This window comes from Merops nubicus, unplaced genomic scaffold (assembly GCF_000691845.1).
Source record: "Merops nubicus isolate BGI_N331 unplaced genomic scaffold, ASM69184v1 scaffold6072, whole genome shotgun sequence".
Classification (NCBI taxonomy): Eukaryota; Metazoa; Chordata; class Aves; order Coraciiformes; family Meropidae; genus Merops; species Merops nubicus.
In genome coordinates, this window is record NW_008595499.1 from 3,991 (window position 1) to 27,157 (window position 23,167).

At 42.3% G+C, this 23,167-nt stretch overlaps 1 protein-coding gene across 1 annotated transcript in view; it reads right to left on the bottom strand.

The window, feature by feature from the left end:
- Positions 1–18,406: 18,406 nt before the first annotated feature.
- CD47 (CD47 molecule) overlaps positions 18,407–23,167 on the bottom strand; it is a 14,749-nt gene continuing 9,988 nt past the window's right edge. The window contains exons 7-10 of the mRNA XM_008936058.1: positions 22,818–22,910; positions 21,296–21,327; positions 19,097–19,121; positions 18,407–18,432 (exon numbers count right to left, since the gene is read on the bottom strand). Coding sequence (XP_008934306.1) covers positions 18,407–18,432; positions 19,097–19,121; positions 21,296–21,327; positions 22,818–22,910 — 176 coding nt within the window. The remainder of the gene's footprint in view (positions 18,433–19,096; positions 19,122–21,295; positions 21,328–22,817; positions 22,911–23,167) is intronic.

A 23,167-nucleotide genomic window follows, 5' to 3' on the forward strand; every position in this document is an offset into this window, starting at 1 on the left:
GGACTGGATGATCTTGGAGGTCCTTTCCAACTATGGTGATTCTATGATTCTAGTGGAGAGGGAGAGGGACCTTGGGGAGAACCTGTCTTGGCCCAGGCAGCTGTCTGGGAGCCCCACTGAGCCACCAGAGCAGCATCACCCACAGTGAGTGGGAAGGTGAGCAAGCGCAGGGGGCAGTCCAGCCTTCCCACACCTCAGCAGGGTGTGCATGTCCCCGTCCTGAAGCGCAGGCTGTGCTTCTAAGGCAATGCAGAATTCTTTGAAATGTCCACTTCTCTGGCAGCCAGTCTATTGCTGTACAGAGAAACTGCTTGATGGTTTTCTTATGCAGCCTCTGTGGGAAGTTTTTATCAGATCAAATATTTTGACTGGAGCAAGGATTTCAGTTGTGGTGCTGGGTGAGAATGGCAGGGCTAGTGGTGGAAAACACGATGTGTAACACCACCACTAACCAGCACCAGTGAATTTATTGTTTTCTTTTTAAACGTCCTATTAAACAAAACCCCAAGGCTGTAAAGGCCTGTAACTGGGCTGGCCACCATGGTGTGCCACATCCTGAGGCTCAAGAGCTGCTGGTCTCAGATAGGTCGTGGATATGGTCATGGCTATGGGTGACAAGATGCTGCCGATAGAACCCGTGTGCGTGCCGCAGCTTCCGCACCAGCCTCGGCCAGAGCTGCTGCCGGGAGCGTGGGCATGGGCCTGGCAATGAGGCGAGCTGGGACCAGGAGCCCGCTTGTGCGGAAGCCACCCACCATGCACAGCTAAGAGTGGAGGGACACCGGGAAGGGGGCCAGCCCAGTGGTGCCAGTCTTGCTTGCAGCATGGTATGGGAGAGATGGTGCCGAGTCTCATGTGATCAGCCGTGAGGGGAAGGCACCCTGATGCGTGCTCTGTGGAGGCTGTTTCACACCAGGGTTTAATGGACGGGCAGAACAGGGTCTCAGACATTGAATCTCATAAAACCAAATAGTCGAATCGAGTGGTGCAGCAGCAGGATCAGCTCAAGCTGGGTGCCTCCAGTGAGGAATGGCCATGAACAGATAAAACTCAGGGCAACTGTACCCTTACAGACTATTCACCCGCCCCTCTTGCACTCTTCACACTCCCCACACACCCTTTGGTCCAATAGTGAGTCTGACCTGACATCTTGTGTCTCCTTATTGAATTCCTTCAGTGTCTCCAGACAGGCCATTATCTTAACTAGTTGCCGCTGTTGTTGATGGTTGCAGCCTTGAAGCCTCCTTGTGTTCTGGTTTGTGTTGGCTCGGGAGGCCCTGTTTTGCTCAAGCAGGCACACATTCAGTAAAGCTAAGTGAAAGTTCACAGCTTGTGGGCTATGACTTCTGCAGATCCAGCTACTCATGCTAAGTAAAGCTAAGCAAACAGCATACTAAATCACACAGCATTGTTATTCTAATTCATTCTATTTAAAACTTTCTTATTTAAGCTAAATAACTAATATCTCTAAGCTAAATAACTAATATCTCTGGACAGTGAGAGGCATCCCTGCTCAAGGGGAGAGTTGCCTAGTGTGTTGTCTAGTTCCTATCCAGGAAGAATTCAGACTGGTCTCATGCAACCATCCGTCATTGATGAAAGATCTCATTGCTCCATGGAGCAACCTTGAGAGACATTCCCAGCTCAGGGAGAGATCACTGCCATGCAGCCACATTGCCTAGCAGGGAAAAGCACAAAGGCGGCTCCCTTAGGCTGTCACACTTTTGGAAAAAAGTGGTTGGCTTGTAGTCAAATTGCATGCAACAGGAGAGGTATGCATGAGACTCCTTGTACCCACAACTTACAGTGTCCCAAGTTCATAGACATTGGTCCTCGCTATGGTCTTCTCCTCTGTGGTTTTCCTAGAGGAGCTCTTGGCCTGGCTGTGGCTCAGGCCTTTATTTCCTTTGGAGCCTGTACCAAACTGCTGCTGGTTTGATTAAGGTGGGGGTCAAGAGCATCCATCACAGAAACAAACACAGCCAATAGCAGGAACCAAGAGCAGAAGGTGAAGCCAAAGCCATCAAAAGCCCTCTCAAGGAGGGAGAAACTTGCCATACTGAGGGAACGTTGGCTGTGAACCTTGAATGATGTCCAGTTGTCACAGGAAACAGGCACAGGTCAATGTTTTGAGGAACCCCTAGCTCCACATGATGGTCTTATACCTTGAGCAGTCTGTGGGGAACTGAAAAGAAGTTAACAACTGCCCAGGGAGCCAAAAATGTTTCTTTTTAAACTTTAATCAATAGTTGTAACCCATCTTGAAAAATCTGTCCACAGATCATTTTAATATTTGGTGGTGCTGAAGTTGGGTGCAGCACAGGGTTTAATGCCGGCAGGTGCTCATGGAGTGTGGGTGAGGGAGCCAGTGAGAGGCTACCTCAACTTTTTCTTCATGTAATTGATCCTTAAATAGGAGAATAAAGAAATTGTCTAACTATAAAAGAGAGATCGTCCACTAAAATATTTGTCTAAAACAGATGGATCTGGTGACTCAGATATAATACTGCCCCTGCTAGGAGCTAGCTGAAAAGCAACTGTGGTTTGACATTTAGGAAAATAAAAAAGATTGATGATGAACCTATTTAAGAAAAATGGAGGAAAAAAATAGTACTCCCAGGTGCCCTTTAAAAGATAAAAAAGGTTTATCTGGACCACTTCTCCAATCTAGCACCAGCTTGGTGGTGCATGTGCGCAAGGATGGGGTGTGGGACACGTCAGGAACTGATTTGTTACTCGTTGTTTTTCAGGATGGAGTTATGTCATTTGCAAACTCCCAGGGCACAGGTCCATAAATACTTCCAGCTTCTTTGTTTCAGTTACTTAATTGGGTTTTCCTTCATTATAGAATATGGCTATTTTTACCATAGCTTTTGTACCTTTTAAATTCACCAGATTTTTTCCTTTTGTGGTTTTTGGCTACTGGCCAGCCTTATGTTTGTGCTTCTTTCTTTCCATTGGCCACCTTTAGAAATACCTGCTGCTCTGCCCTCTCCTTCTGGGACTTGATGCTTTCATTCATCTTAGAAAAGCTTTCGCTACCCTGCAGTGTTCACATTCTGCTGAAGAGCTTCAAGATAGCTGTGTGCCTTCCTTGCAGCTTACCAAACACAGTGTAGTTGTTACAGTATTAGGTAGACTTTGACTCAAATAAAATACATCTGCAGATACACTTTTCATTTAGAAGTTTTGACTAATTGCTTGCTCCTCACTGTAATTTTTACAGCTAACAGGGAGTAGCTACAGCTGGAGTGGCAGCACAGCTGTTTTTCCCTTGCCCAAGCCTTTGCAGCACAGCTGCCAAGCGAGCAAGCACCCTGCTGCACACATTCCACCTGGGCATCCCTCCCTGGCTCACACCAGAGTTGGGGAAACTCACTTCTGACACTGTTGAGGTGACACCAGCTCGTGCCTCCCCACCTGCAAGCCCTGGCTGTGACAGCAAGAAGCCCAGCTGATGCTCTGGACTGTGTCGGAGGAGATATTTCCCCTTTTCCACTATGGCCAAGGAAAGCTCTCTATACAGCTTTTTGTAGGTAGAAGCTCTCCTGGGAGTGAAACCATAGTTTTGGCCCTTCAAATATCCCAATGAGCTGTTGAGTTTGCTTTCTTGGTTTGTCCTGAAGGTTTTCCCTCAGGACTGTGCATTAAGGGCTTCTCAGCCATTAGGTAAGTGGACAGAAGGATGACACTTTTAATAAAGTCCATTATTAAAGCATGCAAGTTATTGGAATGAAGCAAAGGCAAAGTGAAAAAGAAAGGATCCGATTGATGACCTCTTCCCTTCTTTCCAGTACAAAATAGAATCATAGAATCGCTATGGTTAGAAAGGCCTTCCAAGATCATCAAGTCCAACCTTCCTCCCAACATTTCCCCAAACACTAGACCATAGCCTCTAGGGCACCATCTACTCATTTTTTGAACACTTCCAGGAATGATGACTCCACCACCTTCCTGGGCAGCCTGTTCCAGTGTTTAATCACTCTCAGTGAAGAAATTCTTCCTAGTATCTAATCAAAATCTTCCCTGGTGCAACTTGTGCTTGGCTGGGCTGAAACAGTACCTATAGGCCCGCAACATAATTTTTCTCTTGTGTAAAAAACAAAAGAGACACTTCAAGAAAGGCAGCCATTTGGAATCACAGAATTGGTTTTGTCGGAAGAGACCTTTAAGATCATCAAGTCCAACCATTAACCCAATACTTCCAGGTCATCACTAAACCATGTCCCTCAGCATCACATTATAAGCCTTTTAAATACCGCCAGGGATGGTGACTCCACCACTTCCCTGGGCAGTCTGTTCCAGACATTTACAACCCTTTCTGTGAAGAAATAGTTCTTTATATCCAATCTAAACCTCCCCTGGCATAATCTGAAACTGTTTCCTCTTGTCCTATTGCTTGTTTCCTTCCACTAACCTTCCCATCCCACCTGCCAACCCCAAAGTCTATGTTTGGCAATGTCATGAGGTTTCAAAGCAGTTTAAGGACCTGCATATTTGTTAAAACAGCCTGTCCAAAGGCTGGTTTTAATTTGCTTTAATAAATTCAGAGGTTAAAATAGATGAGAACTTTGAAGCAGGTATTTTTAAACAGCTTGTTTTAATCAGCTGAATTTAAATTTTGGCTCTATTTTTCTAATTCCCTAAAGAAAAGTTGGTATTTCAAAAGCTCAGGGCTTCAGTTCAAGTGATTCACCCTGCTGCCGATATCATCTGAAACAAAACAAAGCATGGATCCAACAACCACGCTTACTAACAGAGAATTAAGCCACTAAAAACATTTTTTAATTGGCCTTTATGAATAAATCATGACATATTTCCCCAATTGCTCTCTTTTAGCTTTGTTTTAGGAGATATAATCCCCTGCATAAGAGAACCTCTGCCAATTTGTAGCGCATTATCCTCAAAGACGAGCAGCCTCTGAAGGCAAGATGGGCTCTGCTCTCCAAAACACACAGGCCAGTCATTAAACTGTAATGCTGCCCATCCTCCTCGCAGCAGTCTGGCTTTGTGCCTTTTTGGCATCGGGCACACACATGGTTTCAGAGATGTTCCCAAGGAACAACAGTGGGTTTGCTTCCCTTTTTGTGAATCCTGCAGGGTCTTCCTCAAAAAAGGAGCTGCTGCAGACCACTGTCCTCCTGATCCAGAACCCTATCTGGGCTCATGCATGAGTCCTCCAAGCCCCCAGTCAAATGCACACCTTGCCCATCCCAGGAATCACAAGAATTTTTTTCCCTTGCCATGGTATTTGGTTTCATACCCTCCACTGTGTACTTTCCCACACACTTTTCCCCAGATGTAGTCATGTCTGTCCCGCCTGGACAGAAGGTTTAGCAACATTCATCCTCACAATCTCTTTACTATTTTTACAGATCTTTCTGATCCCCTACAGGCTGAAATAAAGCAATGGGACTCTAGTGTGGCTTTGCAAAATGGAGAAGTCAATAAGTGCAGCTCCGAGTCCTGTGTCACCAGACATGTACACATGTAGGAGACAATTCTGCTGTGCTGATGCGTTCTTTGAGGAGCGTTGTTTGAGGAGCTCACTCCATCCAAACCTTCTGCTTTGATCTGATACCTTCTCAACATACCAACCCATGAAATGTAAGCTCAGAAATTATGTGCTGAGTCAGCCAAAACTCACTAGGTGTCTTCAAAAATAACTACACTGGGATACTGCCTAGCTGCTGTGGGGGTGTGTGTGCATGTATATATGTTTATGGTAAACAGAAGGCCGATATTTTCAGTTACTCAATGGCTGGGAGGAATGGTTTTCCTTCCAAGGAAAGCAGAGATTCCCATGTAGCTACGTGACACCAGCAGGTGAGCTGTTAGGAAACGCATCACCAGCAAAAAGACTCATGATTAAATTAAGAGTGGCCATTCCCCTTTTGGGACATTCAGCTAGTGGCTGTCCCTGACAGAGGCGACCACCTGGCCTGGCCTTGTCCTTCCAATAAGGTAATTATCTGCATCTCAGCTCTGAACATCAAAGACAAACTTGGCCAAGGGGTTTTCAGTCTCATTCCAATCCAGGTGATGGATCTTGCCTTTTGGATTGCTTTTTCTGTTTTTTGGCTGTTAAGGAAGACTAGGTGAGTGGCTGACACAGCTGTTCAGCTGCAAAATGACCATTGTGGGATGAACTAAGTCCTCTCCACTCCCACCAGATGTAATGTAATCTGGAGGAAGAGCAAGGAATCTTCTCTGTGAAATGCAAATGGGGATCACTCTAGACATCACACATGCCATATGAAATCATATGAAATTTAGGAAGAGGTTAAATAGTTGCAGTACACTCAGTCTTGATAACTAGTTCTCCTTTCATGAGGAAGTATGGTAGAGGAACTACAAAGAGCACACAATTCCCATTAGCACAAGCCTTGAGTTTTCAAAAACATCTGAGATTGTAATTAATTAAAAAAAAAAAAAAAAAAAAAAACAAACACAGGAAAAAAGGTACAGGGTATTTAGGGTATTTTAGTTTGTAGAACTTGCAGCATTCTATTTTCCCAACCATGGCCACAAGTGACAGACCTATGGCTGCCACTGTTGCTCTGGGAAGGAAGACTGGGATTACTACGTGCACTGGTTTTGGCTGGGGTGGAACTGATTTTCTTCACAGCAGCTTGGGTGAGGCTGTTTTGGCTTTGTGACCAAGCCAGCACTGGTAACAGAGGGACATTTTCATTACTCACCAGCAGTGCTCACACAGAGTCAAGGCCTGTTCTGCCTCTCACCCCACCCCAGCAGCGAGCAGGCTGGGGGCACACAAGAAGCTGGGAGGGGACACAGCTGGCACAGCTGACCCCAACAAACCAAAGGGATATTCCACACCACGTGGTGTTACGCTCAGCATATAAAGCTGGGGGAAGAAGCAGGGAAAGCAGGGATGTTTGGAGTGATGGTGTTTGTCTTCCCAAGTGACCGTTAATATGTGATGGAGCCTGGCTTTCCTGGAGATGGTTGAGCACCTTCCAAAAAAAAGCAGTGAATTAATTCCTTGTTTCACTCTGCTTGCATGTACAAGCTTTACCTGTTACACTGCTTTTATCTCAACCTGTGAATTTTTCTCACTTTTACCCTTCTGATTCTCTCCCCCGTCCTGATGGGGTGACCAAGCAGCTGGAGGTGACTTAGCTGCCTGCCAGGGCTCACCCACGGAACCATGCAAACTCGGCATCAGCATGTCCTTGGTGTATCTGAAGAGAGAACAAGCAGTAAAGATTTCTGCCAATCTCGTCACCGACTCTCCAAAAATCAACCACTTCATCAATCTGACAGGTTAATTTTTCTTAAAGCTGGACAAATATTTAAAAATCTGCTTCCCTGAGGTGCTGCTTCACTCAAGTCACAAGTGGTTGCAGAGGAGATAACAGATAAAGACATATTGTCTCATTTTTGTGTCCTTCATATTCTCCTAGAACAGCAGTTCCCAACCATATTTTTAAACAGTGTCACTGGTGCCACTTTCCCACTGGCCTCACTGTCCCTTGCCTCCAGCCTCTTTGTGCCCAGGCAGCAGGGGCAGTGGATGGGCAGCACAGGGACGAGAGGACAGCAGGGACCAAAGGTCTTTCCATGCCACTGTTCCCACCACGTGCTGGTGCTGTGCCCAGCTCATCGGGCCTGCGGGACCTGTCGGTGTGTGCTCCGAGCCATGCGTGTGGCAGCAACTCCCCACTTGGATGGCTGGGAAGGAACTGCCACAGTGGAATTTTTTTCCTCAGTTGCAATTTCTGAGCTGTTAAAACAAAAGATTAACACTGGTGAAAAGTAGCTTTAAAACTGTCTGGGCTGCCTTGCCAGCCCAGTGCAGAGCCAGCTTTTTGCCCTCTCTGCTGCGGTATAGGGAAGAGATTAGTGCCCCTGTTGTCCCTTGTGTTATTATGCCTGTCCACAGACTTATATTTTTTTTTAATTAATCAATTTGCTAAGTTTCAATCCTTGATCTAAGGCCATGTTTTTCTAGACTTGGGGTCATTTTGTCCCTGGGCTCTCCTGGATTCACTCCAACAGAGCCACAGCTGAACTAGAGCTCCCCAGACCCAGCTGGGCCCTGATGCCTCTTAGCTGAAGGGACAAAAGAGGGACAAGCCTCTTTTAAGCCATCCTCTTCTTCCTCCAGCCCAATGCAATGTGTTTCTCAACAGCAGCTCGAGGTGACTCAGCCAGCTGGTGATTCAAACTCTTCACATGCCACAGACACCCTCCGCTCGCACCAGCTGGATTTCGGTGTGCATCTGCCTGCTGTGGCACAGCCCTTCCTTCTTCTTTCCCTCCGTGCCCTCTGCTATAGCTACAGACGGTCACTGCCAGTTGGTGGCACTTGCACCGCTGCTTCCAGCCCGCTGAAGCTGGTGTGTCACCCACCTCCTCCTGACTGGAAATGCACAGAAAGTACTTAGGTGGTTGTGCATGTGCATATGCATAGGTGTAGGCTCAGGTTAAATAATTTAACAGCTTCCACCTATTTTATATTGATGGACTGACATGTTGCTCCAAGAGCGGCTTTCAACTTGGTCTGCATATTTTATTCATTGCTCCTGGCTTCTCTCGCTCCCTCCCACCTACAGACTACACAATTCCTTTGAGACTCAAAAGCACTGACAGGTCCCAAAATGGCAATAAGTTTAAGAGTATAGCACTGGAAGGGACTACAGGTTCTGAGGCAGAAAACCTACATTTCTTACCATAGCCCTCAAACATCTATCTGGCCCCAGCCTAAAAACAGCTACAGTTTTTCTTTTTTTCTTTGCTTGCCTTTACACCAAAGTGAAAGTAACTTTTTGCTTTTGTTGGCACAGGCAACTTCTTCCTGGACAATTCCAGTTGACTCAGTGCCCACAGAGGCAGGCCTGCTATTACATCAGAGGCACATGAAACCTGGTACTGGTGCCATGTTGCAGAGTCCAGGATGGCTCAAGGGGCATTTCAGAGGCTGCACCTACCGAAGCTGGCCGCTTGGCCGAGTAGGAGGAGCGGCTCCGTGCTGGCACCGCTTGCCACCTGAGCGGCCCAGGGGGAGCTGAGGGCTCCAGCAGCAACTGCTCTGGGTGAGGGTTAAAAGTGATGGCACAAAATCTAAACCAGGAACCTGATCCACTAGCCATCCTTTGAAGGCTCAGTAGCATGTGCATGGGCACCCAAGGGAAGTGGGGAACGCCCCTCCTCTCCCCCAGCTACTTTAGGCTACAATACAGGGAAATCCATCAGGAGTAGCTCTGCAGGAAGGGGAAGAGGGATTGCCTCTTTTAGCCTACAGCACAGCTCTTGGAGTCAGCTTGGGTTTCCAGACTGAGAAGCCTGGGAACAAGCACTGGTCTCATACCACCTGCATGATATGGTGGCAGGTGGTACCTGCAAAGAGTCTGTCTTCTTCAACCTCTCCCACTGTTGCTCTTTATATATTTTGGGTGACCCCATTGCACACTAGAGTTAAAGAATGTCACTTTGGTACATTCAGTTCACAGGAAGCATGATCCCATGCTATACAAGAGGTAGGTTATTAGTGCCCACTTTTTGCTGCATCAGGTAGGGCACCATTATACTTCACTAAGATCACTGTTGTGGCAGGTGTGAAGAGATGGAGCAACTGCTATGAATAAGGTGATGGAAGTGGAGCTCTGCTCACTGCTGCACTCCATCCACCTCATGCCACTCTGGTCACAACACTCAACCTTGCTCTCATCTTTAGTCCTGCACTGTCAAAATTGGTTTTTGCCTCCTTTGGGGTCACCATAACACCTTCAGGAATCTGGCTGACAATGTTCTCTCCAGACATCCAGCTACATGAAGACACGGACCTCAAGGGCTTTAGTACGTCACTGGTTCCTCTTTGGCACCAAGGGAACTTCAGCACCTTGGGATGCTCAGACTCCAGTGAGACAGGACTGTCACCTATATGTACAGCTTTTCAAATCTTTCCATTGGCAAAGCTGCTCTTTTACTTAGAAGTACTACTCTTGAGTAGTTGTTCAGGTCTGTGAAAGCACCATATTCAGGAATGGTATGCTGAAGACATCCTTACAACTACATGCATATATATTTTCATTACTGAAAAAACAGAAGCCTAGTGAAGTTACCTAGAAATCCAGGGAAAAAAGCTCCTTTTCTCTCTCTCTCTCTCTTTTTTTTTTTAAATGGATCATCCAGATCCATCAAAGCAGAATGCACACCAACCCCTGGTAGAAACCATACCTCTTGAAATCAGGAAATATTTCAGCAAAATGTTCCCAGGTCTTCAAATTGGTATGACACCTTTCTAGGGCGATGCTTTCAGAGCTTGCAGTTTTGACACTCTCCTTTGGTCCTGCAGACTTACCAGTTGTCTAGTGCTGCAGGATTTGAACACAGCGCAAACCTTGTGATGGACTGCATCTCACTTGCAGCATCACTCTCTGAGGAGGAGGCTGGGAGGGGAGGGAAAGCACTTTCCAAATGAAGAACCTTATCTTGAAATGCAACTCCTAGATGCTGGGATGCTTTGAAACAAAATGACTGGTTTCAGTCCTTGTCTTCAGGAAGGCTGAAACCAATCTGACCTCAAATGGTCATGGCAAACAAACGGTGATGGCAAAGTGGTGATGGCAAGTATCAAGATAGAGCTTTCAGTCACCTGCCGAAGGAGCCCAAATGCCCCGTTGGTGCACAGGTAAGGAAGTTACAGGTGTTAGTGCAGCAGTGCTGTTAGAGGGAAGGGAAGGTCTAGCCATTACTTTGGCAAACTGTACCACCAACTACAACCGCTTCATGCTGATGCCAACCCCTCCCCCTTTAACCTCCAACCAACTTGACACAGAAAAGATGCAGCTGAGGCCTCCACCATCTCCTCTCTTTTGCCAGTGCCTGCTCTTTTCTTCAGGGTTCTTTTCTTCCAAATTCTGACTAGGCTGACTCCCAGTACCTGCAGAGGTCTGTACACCACACAGCACCTTTACTTCCATGTTATGTCTCAAATGGTGAATTTTCTCTTTTCCACAGAGCTCAAACTGTAAGATTCCAGAGAATCCTAAATCACCCTTTGCTTTACTGAAACTTTTGACTGGTTATGCTCAAAGTTGAATGAAATTAATTGTAATGGAGAGACCTTAAAGATCCCTGTTGTTTTTACAGTTGTCTTTGAACTACTAACTGTACTTGGATGAACCTTCTAGGCAACAGCAGAGTGAATTTCTGCTATGGTGGGTTTTGTGTTGTGTTTTTTTTTTTTTTTTTTTAAATCTACCTAATTTATGGGAAAAACAAAACAAAACAACCAACCAACCAAACAAAAAAAACAACAAAAACAAAACCCCACTAATACCTAAAATGCAACCAAATGCTCTTCCTCTGAAACCAGTTTCTGCTGCATCTACGGAAATAAAAAAGCAGAGTTCAATGGATATAACCAAATAGAAGTACCATCGAGCTGAAGTCTAAGGCAGAAGTTCTGAAAAATGTTGTCATCCTTCATCGTTCCATGGGTCTCATAATCATTCGAAGTTTAACCTGCACCTATCTACTGTGCAATCTTAGAAAGGAAAAAAAAAAAACTAACTAGCTAGAGCAATCAATTTCAAAATTTTTCATTAGCTGCAAGTATATAAATTGTGAACGACAGAATTCAGTAAAGTTTCTAATTTAAGTCAAAGGCATGTCAGACCTTATTCTGCACGTTTGTGACCATGCCCAAGGGACATCACCGAGGTGTGGAGTTAGCATGCTGACTTCACACAACAACTCCATGTCCCCAGGTACCTCTGCGTGGTCAGTTGGTTAGTTGCACACAGAAGCTAGCATTATAAAGGAGTCTTAACTCTTGAAGGGTCCAAAAGTATCATTATTTGAATCAAGCTGGAGAAACTGTTCACACTCTTCCAGCAAATCTTTAGGTTTAAAATACTTCTCCCACCAAATGTATATTCATGCATCTATCTTCCCTTCATCGCACCCACTCTCCAACTCAGTAATTTCAAAAGCTTCCTTTCTGTAGTCTTTAAAAATAAGCAAGCCAGCAAAAAAACCAGAAGGAAATAACTTGTTTCAACACTGCAGTTCTCCTCCTCCAAAGCAGATGATCCTTGTCTGCCTGCTATTCACATGTGTATTAAAGGTTCTTGCCAATGAAATATAGTCTGGTTCTTCCCTCTTCTCATACCTCATGACTGCTCCTTCCCCTTAGGGCACGGCCCAGCTGCAGCAGCAAAGGGGACCTGTGAAGGCTGGTCCTCAGTGCTGACTCACGGGTGCAGGGTCTGGAGCACACCCACCAGGTCACGCCGTACCCTTGCCAGATTTCAGGAGCATGCACAGCAGGTAAACAACAGAACAAGAGACAGTCCAGCTCATGCACTTTTTCCATCATGAAAGTTTTGGGAGGGTCCTTGAGAACAGAGGAACCAAGATGTACTTGAACTCCAAAGACAGTACTGGCTGCATCCATGACAAATGCACAGAACACCAATCACAGAATTATTTACTGGAGAAGAATCAATAAACCCAAAACTCTTGTTATGTGGAAGGAGCTAGAGGATGTCCACTTCTGCTACTAGACGAGTAGCTACTGTAGCAAGTGTGAATTATGGAGCTCTGACAAAGCACTGAAGGTCTTTCAGAAGGCTCTGGACAGGACAGTTCAGGTTTGGGTTGGTTTTCCTGGCTTGCCTGATAGAAACAGTCTAAATTACAGGTATTAGATGTGATTGCACCAAGATATAATCCAAACACTTACATTTAGATTCACCATTTTTCTCACCCCAAAGTTCAACCACACAGCTGTCCTGAGCTTTAGGACCAGGGTCACTCAGCTTATAGACCAACCTGCAGCTAGGGGTGTTACCATCCCCCTGTCTGTCTGTCCCTCCATTCCCTCCCCTCCCCCTGCAAAACTCTACAACTTTTAAATGTCATAATTCAAACTGCAGTTCATGGCTCCTTTAGAGAGCATAATGTGTGCCTGTAAGGAAATCACAAAATATTTCAGAAGAGATCTTGAAGTTAACAGCCACAGTTCAAATCACCCAAAATGAGCATGGAGTTGCCTATAATGGTAACTGTTGCCATCAGCTCAGCTCTACCAAAGGGCATGTGTGAGTGGCAACACTTCCAGGCAGGACTTGGAGCCTTCTGTCATTTCTCCAAATATCAAACAAAGCTGCAGAAGATCTGGAATGTATGTAGTACTGCTTCAACACTGACCCAAGAAGCTCTCTTCTCACAGAAGTGCCATTTCAGCATTGTGAAGACTGACTGGAAGCATGCATTGCTCTGCTGTGCTTTTGAAATTACAGTAGGAGCTCATTGTTCTTCAGCAGGTGTTTCCTCCCACAGCATATTCGGGTGACAGCACTTGATGGCTGAACCTGGTCATCCCAATTCAAGAGGTTAGAGGGCAACCCACCTCCTGGCTTCTCCAGCTGGACAACCATTTTAAGGATAAACACTAAGATCTCCCACTCAAAACCACCTGCAGCAGCCTAAGTAACTGGATATACAGGAATGTTCTTAGGTAAGTTATTTGGGAGAAGAGAGGCTTAAAGTCAGGGAGAAGAGCAGCTATGACTATGCATTTATGGAAGCAGTTACGGAAGTTCAGTGTGATAGCAACAAGAAAACTCGCACAAAAACAACTTAAATGACTTTATTTTTAAAGTATATTAGCACAATATTTACAAAATTGTTTCATGTTTCATAAATAAAAACATTTTCTTGGGTAAAGACTATAGATCTGTATTTAAAATGTCTCTAAATTTATATATACACACACATACACACACAAATGGAAGCATACAGTTATGAACAACTTTGGTTTTAAATTACTGGTGGGAAAGGGCTGAGCACACCGATGACTTTTTGAACTCTTGCTCTTCAGTTTGTACCCACAAGAAATCCAGACGAGAGCCCTTAGCGCAACAACTGGATGGTGGGTCACTCCCATTTCTGGGGTGATTGACCCTGTAGTTTGTACATGCCACTGAGTTCCTTGGGTTTCAGCAATGCCTGGAACAGCTCAGCCTCATCCCACAGCAACACAGATGGGTTCTACTGCAGTCTGCTGTACAGAAGTTAACATAAAACTATTATATATAATTTTTTTTTATAAGGCAGAATACCTCAAGAGATTTTCAGTTGGTTTGGGTTTCATCCTTCCAACTGCTCAGCTTTCAACTTGCCAGAGGGAATCACTAGTTATAAACAGGGAGCTCTGCATGGTACTTAAGTAAATTCTTAAACTGAATTATTAATGAAGAGGAATTCTCCCATCTTTAAGCAAAGATTGCTGTGACTGTGGAAACAACCTGTATCAAAAGATTCATATACAGGAGCTCAAATCTTACATGAATATTCCTACTGGCAAACTTTAAGGTATGAAAGTGTAAACCATATGTACTTAAAATGTTTTATCACATGAATAACCCTCTTTACTGTGGTCAGTTCCACCGATTTTAGTGAGGGCTGGGCCACGCATTGCTTTAAGTGGTTCAATCCTGCAGCCCTCACAGGACTGTTTATGAGAGTAAATATTGTAAAATCAGGTACCTCAATTTTATTTTGTTGAATTCTTGATGCAAGGTGGCAGCATTGAGACTTGGAGCTCAACATGCAGAGACCTGAACCTCTGCAACATGCACCCACAACATGGATATGAACCTGGTTATTTTATAACATCCAACTCTGAGATGTGCCAAATTACTCCAAATATTTTAAAATATGGATTTATTACACTACTATTTGGCACTAGCTTTCCAAACAAAGCTTTACACTGTTAGAAGGAGAAGAACGCATGTGCCTTTGTATATTACCATAAAGACAAATAGGAGACAGCGTCAAGATTTCTACAAAGTATACAGAAAGTCCAAGAGAAGCCAACGCTATTGAACAACTCTCAAAACAGCTGTAAAATGTGGTAAAATCTCATGGAATGTGCAAGTCCTAGAAAACTGATTTTTAACTGCACCACTTATATATATACAGAAACTGAGCCTCCTCACTTCTCATCAGCTCCTCCTACTTACTTTCTATTTTATGGATTTGTGACGTAACGGCAGCACCACAAACTCGGGTCAGGAATGAAATAGCTCCTTTTGCCATTCAAGAAAACAGATTTTGAAATTCTGTCAAAAATACATTAAATAGGACAACTCCTATTTTTATGAAGCATCCATGACTTGTACAAATTCACTGAGTTAAGAAAGCCTGAAAATTGCTTCCAGTACCACACACTGCACAACGTGAACTCACAGAAGAACGACATTCAGCATGAAAATGAGTGGCTGCTGGGCTCCGTAATGCCAGTGCTGAACTAGGCCCCAACAGCTGAGCAGTTCCCCATCAAAGAACAGGGAATGGGCACAGAGAGGTCTCTCACTGGGCCAGAACACCAGCCACAGAGCACGCATGACTACTGTCTGTAGAGAGGATTACCACTGTTCTGTGGAATTAGGAGAACTCAGTTAATAACTTCAGGAGAGCTGGGAGTGAACTTTGTACTTACACAACTTTGTGTATAAGTGTTTTATTTCTTTATGAAAATTTTGCTGAATGCCAGACAAGATGTATTTGTACAATTTACTCCCTGCTTGTATCATAGACACATGACCATACCTTGCCCATGCACACGAATAAAGAAAACAGTAGTCTAAATGGTATTGCAATCTCAGGGCTGAGCAGGCCCATTATCAAAGCAGTGACTAATGATAGTTCTTGAAAATAATACCACTAAGGATTACTGCAGGGAGACCCTGTAGTGGGCAAACAGTGCTTTTTGTATCCTCACCCTCAACCATCCTCTGTCTACCACAACAAAAAAAAAATGAAGATCACATGTGGGCAAACCACACGTGTTCCTCGCTACAGCTGCTGTGACTATAAAATTACATCAGTTATAGAAAAAGCACTTTTGCCACACATGCAAAACAACTAGTTTCCTGAATTTCATCTCGTTGAGTAGTGCATCTTCAAGGCCACGGTGTATCAACAACGGTGTACTTTTCACACATCACATCACATAGCTCCGCGGTTCTGGGAATTTATAAAAAGAAGAAAAAAATAGATTGTTTGGAAAGAGCAGCAACATTTTGTGCTGTCTACCGAAGTTACAGCTTAAAAAAAAAATTATTTTATTTAAATTTTAAACTTTGAAAGCATGCTTAGTGCTCAAACAATGTAAAAGAGTGGTATTAACAGCAAGTGATGTTTCAGCCTCTCCACAGCAGAAAAGTGGACACTGTCTTGGAGCTCCAGCTCAAGCAGTGGAATAAGCTGTCGCAGCTCCCAGACTTAGCTCTCTGTCCCAGCCTGTCCTTACTCCTAATGCTGGTTTACTTCCACATCCTGCTTTGTAAGCCAGTGTGCTTCAGCATCTGACTCATCCTCCCTTCAGTGTGTGTGTGAACTTTCAAGGGAAGGTTAAAGTAGAAAGCAGGTAAAGCTCTACAGGTTCCTGCCTCCAGCTTGGAAGGTAGAGCCCTTGCCTCTCATCAATAAAACCCTGCTATTTTTTAGTATTTTTTCTGCCTTTCAGGGCAGAAAAAGCAGATAGACTTCTAATGCTAACCCAAAAGTCAACTGAATTGGATGTTTAGCAATTCCTGTGCTTTTGGAAGCTCTACCTCAGCACTAGAAGAGGAAGCAGGTTTTTATAAGCCTAAATGAAATCCAAGAAGAAACAGTCAAGTTATTTAAAATTGGATCTTCGAGAAAAACTCCTTCAGTGGTATGTGGTAACTGTATTGATCCCATCCTTGTCTCCCTTCTGGTCAGTTTCAAATGTAATAGACTGGCAAGAACCTACTTGTTTCCTGATCTCAAACCACTGCCCTGAAGAACAAGCAATAGCCACTTCGGGAGCAGCACCTACCTTCCACTCCTCCCACTTCAGGCTGTACCAGCTGCTATACATTTTATCAATGCATTTAGGAGACACCAACGCAGTCATCCTTTGTTACAAAACTATTTGTATTCCTATTGGTTCAGAAAAAAATCCTACAGCGTATCTGGATGAATCATGTAGTACTCCTAAGTACCATAAACCCAGTAGTACAGGCTAGTTGTAAGGATGCCTGTTTTTAAAGAATCAGCTGATATACTTTTTTCCAATTAGGACTAACTAGTACCTCATTCATTGCCACCTAGTCAATTCATGCCTTCTAGAAGTGGTACTATACAAAAGTATTTCAAGTACATTAACAGACTTAAAGTGACCTTGCTCTTTACCCTGTCTAGCAAAATGTTGTGCAGTTTGATGCAGGAGCACCAGACCAAGGGTCTAGTGGTACCTCATGACAAGCTTCCTCAGTCTGCAGGAAGAAATCTAAGAACCAGTAGCAGCAACAAGTGCTCTTTATCCTACTTCCATGAAAGGGAAGAAGGAGCTTCTGAATAGAGAAGAATCAATAAAAAACTGTTTTCATTTTCAAACCTGAGCATCTAATCTAAAATTTAAGTTCCTTCTCTTACTCTCCTTATGGATATCAGCTGCAGGAACCATGAATCTTCACAAACTTGGCTATCCACTTCTGGCATCAGTCTGGGAATTTTGGGCCAAGTTAATTAATACATTCCCTCTCATTTCATGTCTTATTATAAATTACAAGTGGTGTATTTACATATAGGAGGTGTTGCAATCTTACAGGCTGTTATGAAATCAAAAAGGGCAAATCCCAGCACTGAGGATATTTCAAATAAGAAGAAATACTAAGTTATGCTAGGACACTGCAATATACATCTTGGTTGCCTACAGTGCACCTAGAGACCTCAAAGTTCATAACTCAGACTTCAGAAGAAGGTTGAAATTATTTAAGCAGTTCTTAAATTTTATTAATATGTGTTTCGGTTCTGTTCTTTTTTAAACACTACCATCTGAACCTGAAAAACAATAAATTGAGTGAAAGCTGACTGGAATATGAACAATCTAACAAAACCCTGAGAATTTAAATAACATCTGAAGAGGGGGAGAGGAAGAAAAGTCTACTTTTAAACTACTTTTTTTTTAACTTCCATGGGAAGTTACCAATTAAGTACATAGAGAAAGCTTAGTTATATTAACCATAAGAACAAAAAAAAACCAAACCAAATGCAACAACCCACCACCACGGAAACAGTCCATGCATCTTAAATACTATATTAGTATAAAGGAACTATACAAACTATTTGACTTTCCACATTATGTGGAAATAGAACTATAAAATAGTGTGTTTGACTCATTCTCTTCCCTGTTTAGAAATACACATTCTTCCCCAATGTGTGACACAGAAAATATGTATTCTTTCTCTTCAGTCAAATGCAATTTGAGTAAGAACAGCCCCTGCACTGAAACCTGTCCTCCAAGTTTCATCATATTAGCACTGGGCAATTCTAAACATTAAAATCTTGAAATAATGTTAATTAAAATAAATATCTGGAGATATATTTGGACTTACCATCATTCTAACATCACTCCTTTTGCATCTTTAAAAGCCAAGCAAATGGATTAGTAATGAGCAAAACAGCAAGAAACGTTTCATAATTAATATTCAGATTAATTCTAAAATTTGGATTAGAAATTGCTAGTACTCCACATGCCAATTAGTGAACAGAATAGCAAAAAGAAAATCAAATCAGTCATCCCTTTCTCACCGTAAATTCTCCCCCATCTTAAGCACTACCAGAGTTTCCCAACATCATGGCAGAGCTTCCCCAACCCACGGAAATGTTAGAGCAACAAGGATAGATTTGGCTATAGTCAGAAGTATTCCACCAAGATAAATGCTTATGAAGAAGAATTAACATCAACTTTCAAGACCTGTCTTTCCCTCTTTAAAGTTGATATTTTTGCAAAGTGAAGAGGGTGGATCTAATATGCTGAGATATTAGATCTGTCTTAAAGTCAAGCAATGCCACTGGCTAGCAACCACAGAACAAGGAGTCTGGAGCTGCAGAATTTCATTGAAAGAATAACTTAATTTCATTTATTTCATTGAGAGAACTCTTACTGAGTTGGCTTACAGAGTCACTTAAGGTGCCATACTGATCTGCCATCTCAGTGCTGTTGTATTGATAACGGCAACTATTATTTTGACCTTTTTCTATAAATAATCCCTTAATTAGAAGATAAGCCTTGAATATCACCTACCATTTAGTGGTTCTTCTACAGCTTTCTGCAAAACATTTAAAAATAGATATATGTATAAAAAGCCTTCATGTTTACTTTTGGCTCGCCACAGTTAAATTACTCTAATTGACATATACAGTAAGTAGTGATTCTACAAAAATGGAGAAAGCTGAACGTTAATAAAATTAATGACTAGAGCTCTGAAAAAAATTGTATCAATCAATAATGGCATTCTCCAGGTTATTTTTCCCCAACTGTAAATTTTTTCTCAGATGAAATACCTCTAGGTGGCAGCAAAAGGCATGCAGATGCTACTTTTAAACTCTAAAAGCAGATTATTTCTGTAAGTTGATCAATGGTTAGTAATAAAGCAGCATGACTAAAAAAAATAAAATATTAGCCAAGCAATCAAGTATACTCTCCTCAAAACAAAATAAATGACAGCTGTGCATTTAGTCTGTTAGACAATCATCAGAAGCAACACACACAATTTACAGAGATGTTAAAAAAATCAGTAACTGATTAAGATGGGAGATTTCAAAGTATGCAGCTCTTTCCCCTCAGACTCAAGAAAATACCAAGCATCATTTTGTAAGCATACCCCAGTATCAAAATTAATCGCTTGACACATTGTTTTCCATAGTCTTTAGATCACACAGAATCAAAGTGCATTTTCAACATTACTTCACATCTATTTATTGCCTCAAAGTCCAGCTATATATGCTGAACAGCCATGGATGGAAACGAGCAACATATTAACACACCTAGTTTTCCACTAGATCTTTCCATAACTTCCTCAAACTCATGGGCACAAATTACCGTCACCTGAATTCCTCTGTATCTGACCCTCCACTAACAGCAGCTGCAAAACCTTTTTGGTGGCTGAGATTTCCAATCACCTAGTTTTAAAAAAAATCTTCTCATTTCATTCCTGTTGTCAAATCAGAGAGTAACATGGTGCTCACTACTATGTAATTGTGGCTATTTATTTGTCAAATCCTTGCTGCAGTGTAGAAGCATCTTGTGAATAGAACAGCTCATAAAGAGAACAGAGTTCCACCAAGGAAGTTATTTAGGATGTTGGTTTCCATTTCAAAGCTTATTTACAGACAAAAACTAAGTTTAAAAAAAAAAAAAAAAGAAAAACACAAACTCTTGCCCCCTTCACCTCCACAAGTAACCATGAGCATGTTAGGTAAAGGCAAGACTGCATCTTGAAAGAAGGGTATCTGTAAAACACTTCGCAGCTCATTTTTATACTGAACTTTGTGAACCTCTTCTTTTCAATTTTCTATTTTAAACTCTCTGCACTTATATTTGTTCCATAAGTAAGAGACCAATCCTCTGAAATACTATTCCTTAAAATGAAAATGGATGAGAAAAAGCAAAGAAAAAAAAATCCCCCCACTCTGTTGTCCTAACTGCAAGGAAATTTTACTGGTATTTTATAGTCCTGCCTCTTTACTTGCTTCTGCAAAACTCTACAAATCAGGCAGTTCATACACATGGATCCTTAGGAAGCACTGCATATATGCATGAAAATTCCTGGTTTAGGAATGATTACTCTAGAATTCAACAGAACTGACTGAAAAAACTCCTTTAAAAAAAAATCAAAGTGCTTTTCCATTTGTTCTGTGTTACCTAAAGACAAATACTCTGCTTTCAGATAGTCTCATCAAATTAAGGGGCATTATCAGAAAATAAGAAAAAAAGATCAAGTCTATAGCATGGGAACTCAGGAGAATATTAAAGCATTCTGGTGTAAAACACCATAGGAAAAACAAAACAAAACAAAGTCTTTGTTATAAGCCACCTAGATAAAAAAAAAAAAAAAGGCATTTTCCATTCACCTTAATGAAAATGCATTTTTATTTAGGTGAGCAAAAGGTTTGTATGAATTCATGTGAAAGAGTGCACAGTAAAAACAACACTAAACTTCCCTTTACATCCACCACCTTTTTGTGACAGCCCTGGAAACTCCACTTGGGCACAACAGTCAGAGTAGCTGTCAGGTAAGGGTGGCAATTACAGTACTATAGACACATTCAATAGGGACAATGAAGACCACCGACTCACTCAACATTAGACATCTGTTACACAGCCAGAACTTTTGCTTGCTACCAACCTGGTCTGAATTCGAACTACTGGAGAAAGGTTCAGTATCTCACTACAATCCCCTGAGCCATCTAGTCACCCCAAATTTATTAATTTTAAGCTTACCCCTGGACGAGGATGATCTTTCATTCTGGGACCTACAATAGTGACCACAAAAAAGTGACCAGGCAGATGAATAAACGTCATGAGCAACTGAATAAAAATATCTACTGATAAAACTTGGAGCAGAGTAGCAACACACAAAACTGAAGCTTCCTCTATCCAAAACTAGTTAATATGATGATCTGTAAATTCTGAAAGCCTCTAAGCTCTCCTCTGTTTAGGAGATGAATAATCTTACAACATAGTCTATGAATTGTCTCACTCATGCATTCAGCTCTGAAAATGACTTGCACTACACGCTATTCTTTCTGCTTATTTCGGTATGCTGGAACCTACCCCAGCAGTCACAGTTGACTTCTTTAGCCAGCATAATCAAACTACAAATGCAATACTTATGCAGACCATTAGCACATAGCAGAGTCATACATACAAGTGGCCCAAAATCATTAAAAAATACTTCTATTGTTATTAGAAAGGCTTGCCTCATTTATGTCACATTTTCGAGTCATCTTCATCTATCTCAGATATCAATTATTAGACATTCTGCCTTCATCTCTTCCGTACTGGAAATCCTCCATGTTTCAAAGTCTGCTCTTTCTGACCATGCCCACACAGGGTGTACACATACTGAACGTGGAAGACTGCTTAGTTCAGTGCAGCCTAGGGACTGTGCTGGCTGCATACACATCCACTTCAGTCTGGAAGCAACAACACATCCTCAGCTGCGTGGTTCTGTGTCCAAACTAACAAGCTGTTGGAAGAGCCTTCATGCACAGCTTGAATCAAAGTCACTTTGCTCTCAGTCCCAAGCTGCAAAGTCCACATAATGTTATGCTGTGTACCAGCATTCCAATTACACAGCACTGCTATGTTTTTAGCTTATTTAGCAGGCCTTACCAGCTTTCATATCTTTAAATCTCTCATCTTTTACAGATCTGGTGAACAGACCAGTTTCTGAAACAAGTATTGCTTCAGTATTGCTGTTCTTCGCTCCTGGCTTTAACAATTAAGCTTAAGAAAAAACATGATTCACTAAAATGAAGGGTGAGCATTCAAACTGTTCTTATTTTGACCTACCTCTAACCAGTGGAAATCACCAGGCAGATTTTACTTCTTTAAATTCATATTTTGATAAGCTTTTGTCTGCTCCATCCCATAACCAACTCTACAGGATCCTTGAAATCCTTCTGCTCTCTTCATTCTAAGTTTCAGCTAGCCAACTGTGTAAATGCAGAGCAAGACCCATCCTACAGTTGAAACACTATTCCTTAGGAAACCTGACTCTGTTGAGCTCAGGATAGTTTATTATGATAAAATTGCACATTTCTTTACTCGAGATTCCCCACAGGCTCTATGAAACAAAGTCAACCTATTCAGACAACTTTTCTGTAATTTTTTTAAACTATGTAATTGTGAAATCACACATTATGTTCAAATAACCTGTGTCTACCTCTGAGAAGTACAACAGAGAAAATTGCTTTTCTGAAAATAAAACACATAATGCAGAATATTAGGTGCTACTTACCCATAATAAACACGTAAGCCAGGCTAAGCAAAGTTGCAATAGCCATAATAGCTAAACCAGCAATCAGAACAGATCCATGTAAGGGAGGACAGGCTGTTAAAGACACGACAGAAGAAACTGTATTATCTGACACAAGTAAAATCACAAGCTTTTATTTTCAGAGATAACTGAGATAAAACCAGACATGATTAATTTCTCTTTCAAGCTATCACAGAACTATTTTTGCATCTCTTTTTCTGTACGCATTGTTTAATGATACAGGGGCATGTACTGTTTTATCTTGTTTAGCTGTACTATACTACTACAGTTTATCCATTCTGCTGTCATTCACTGCAATTGATAACACTCTT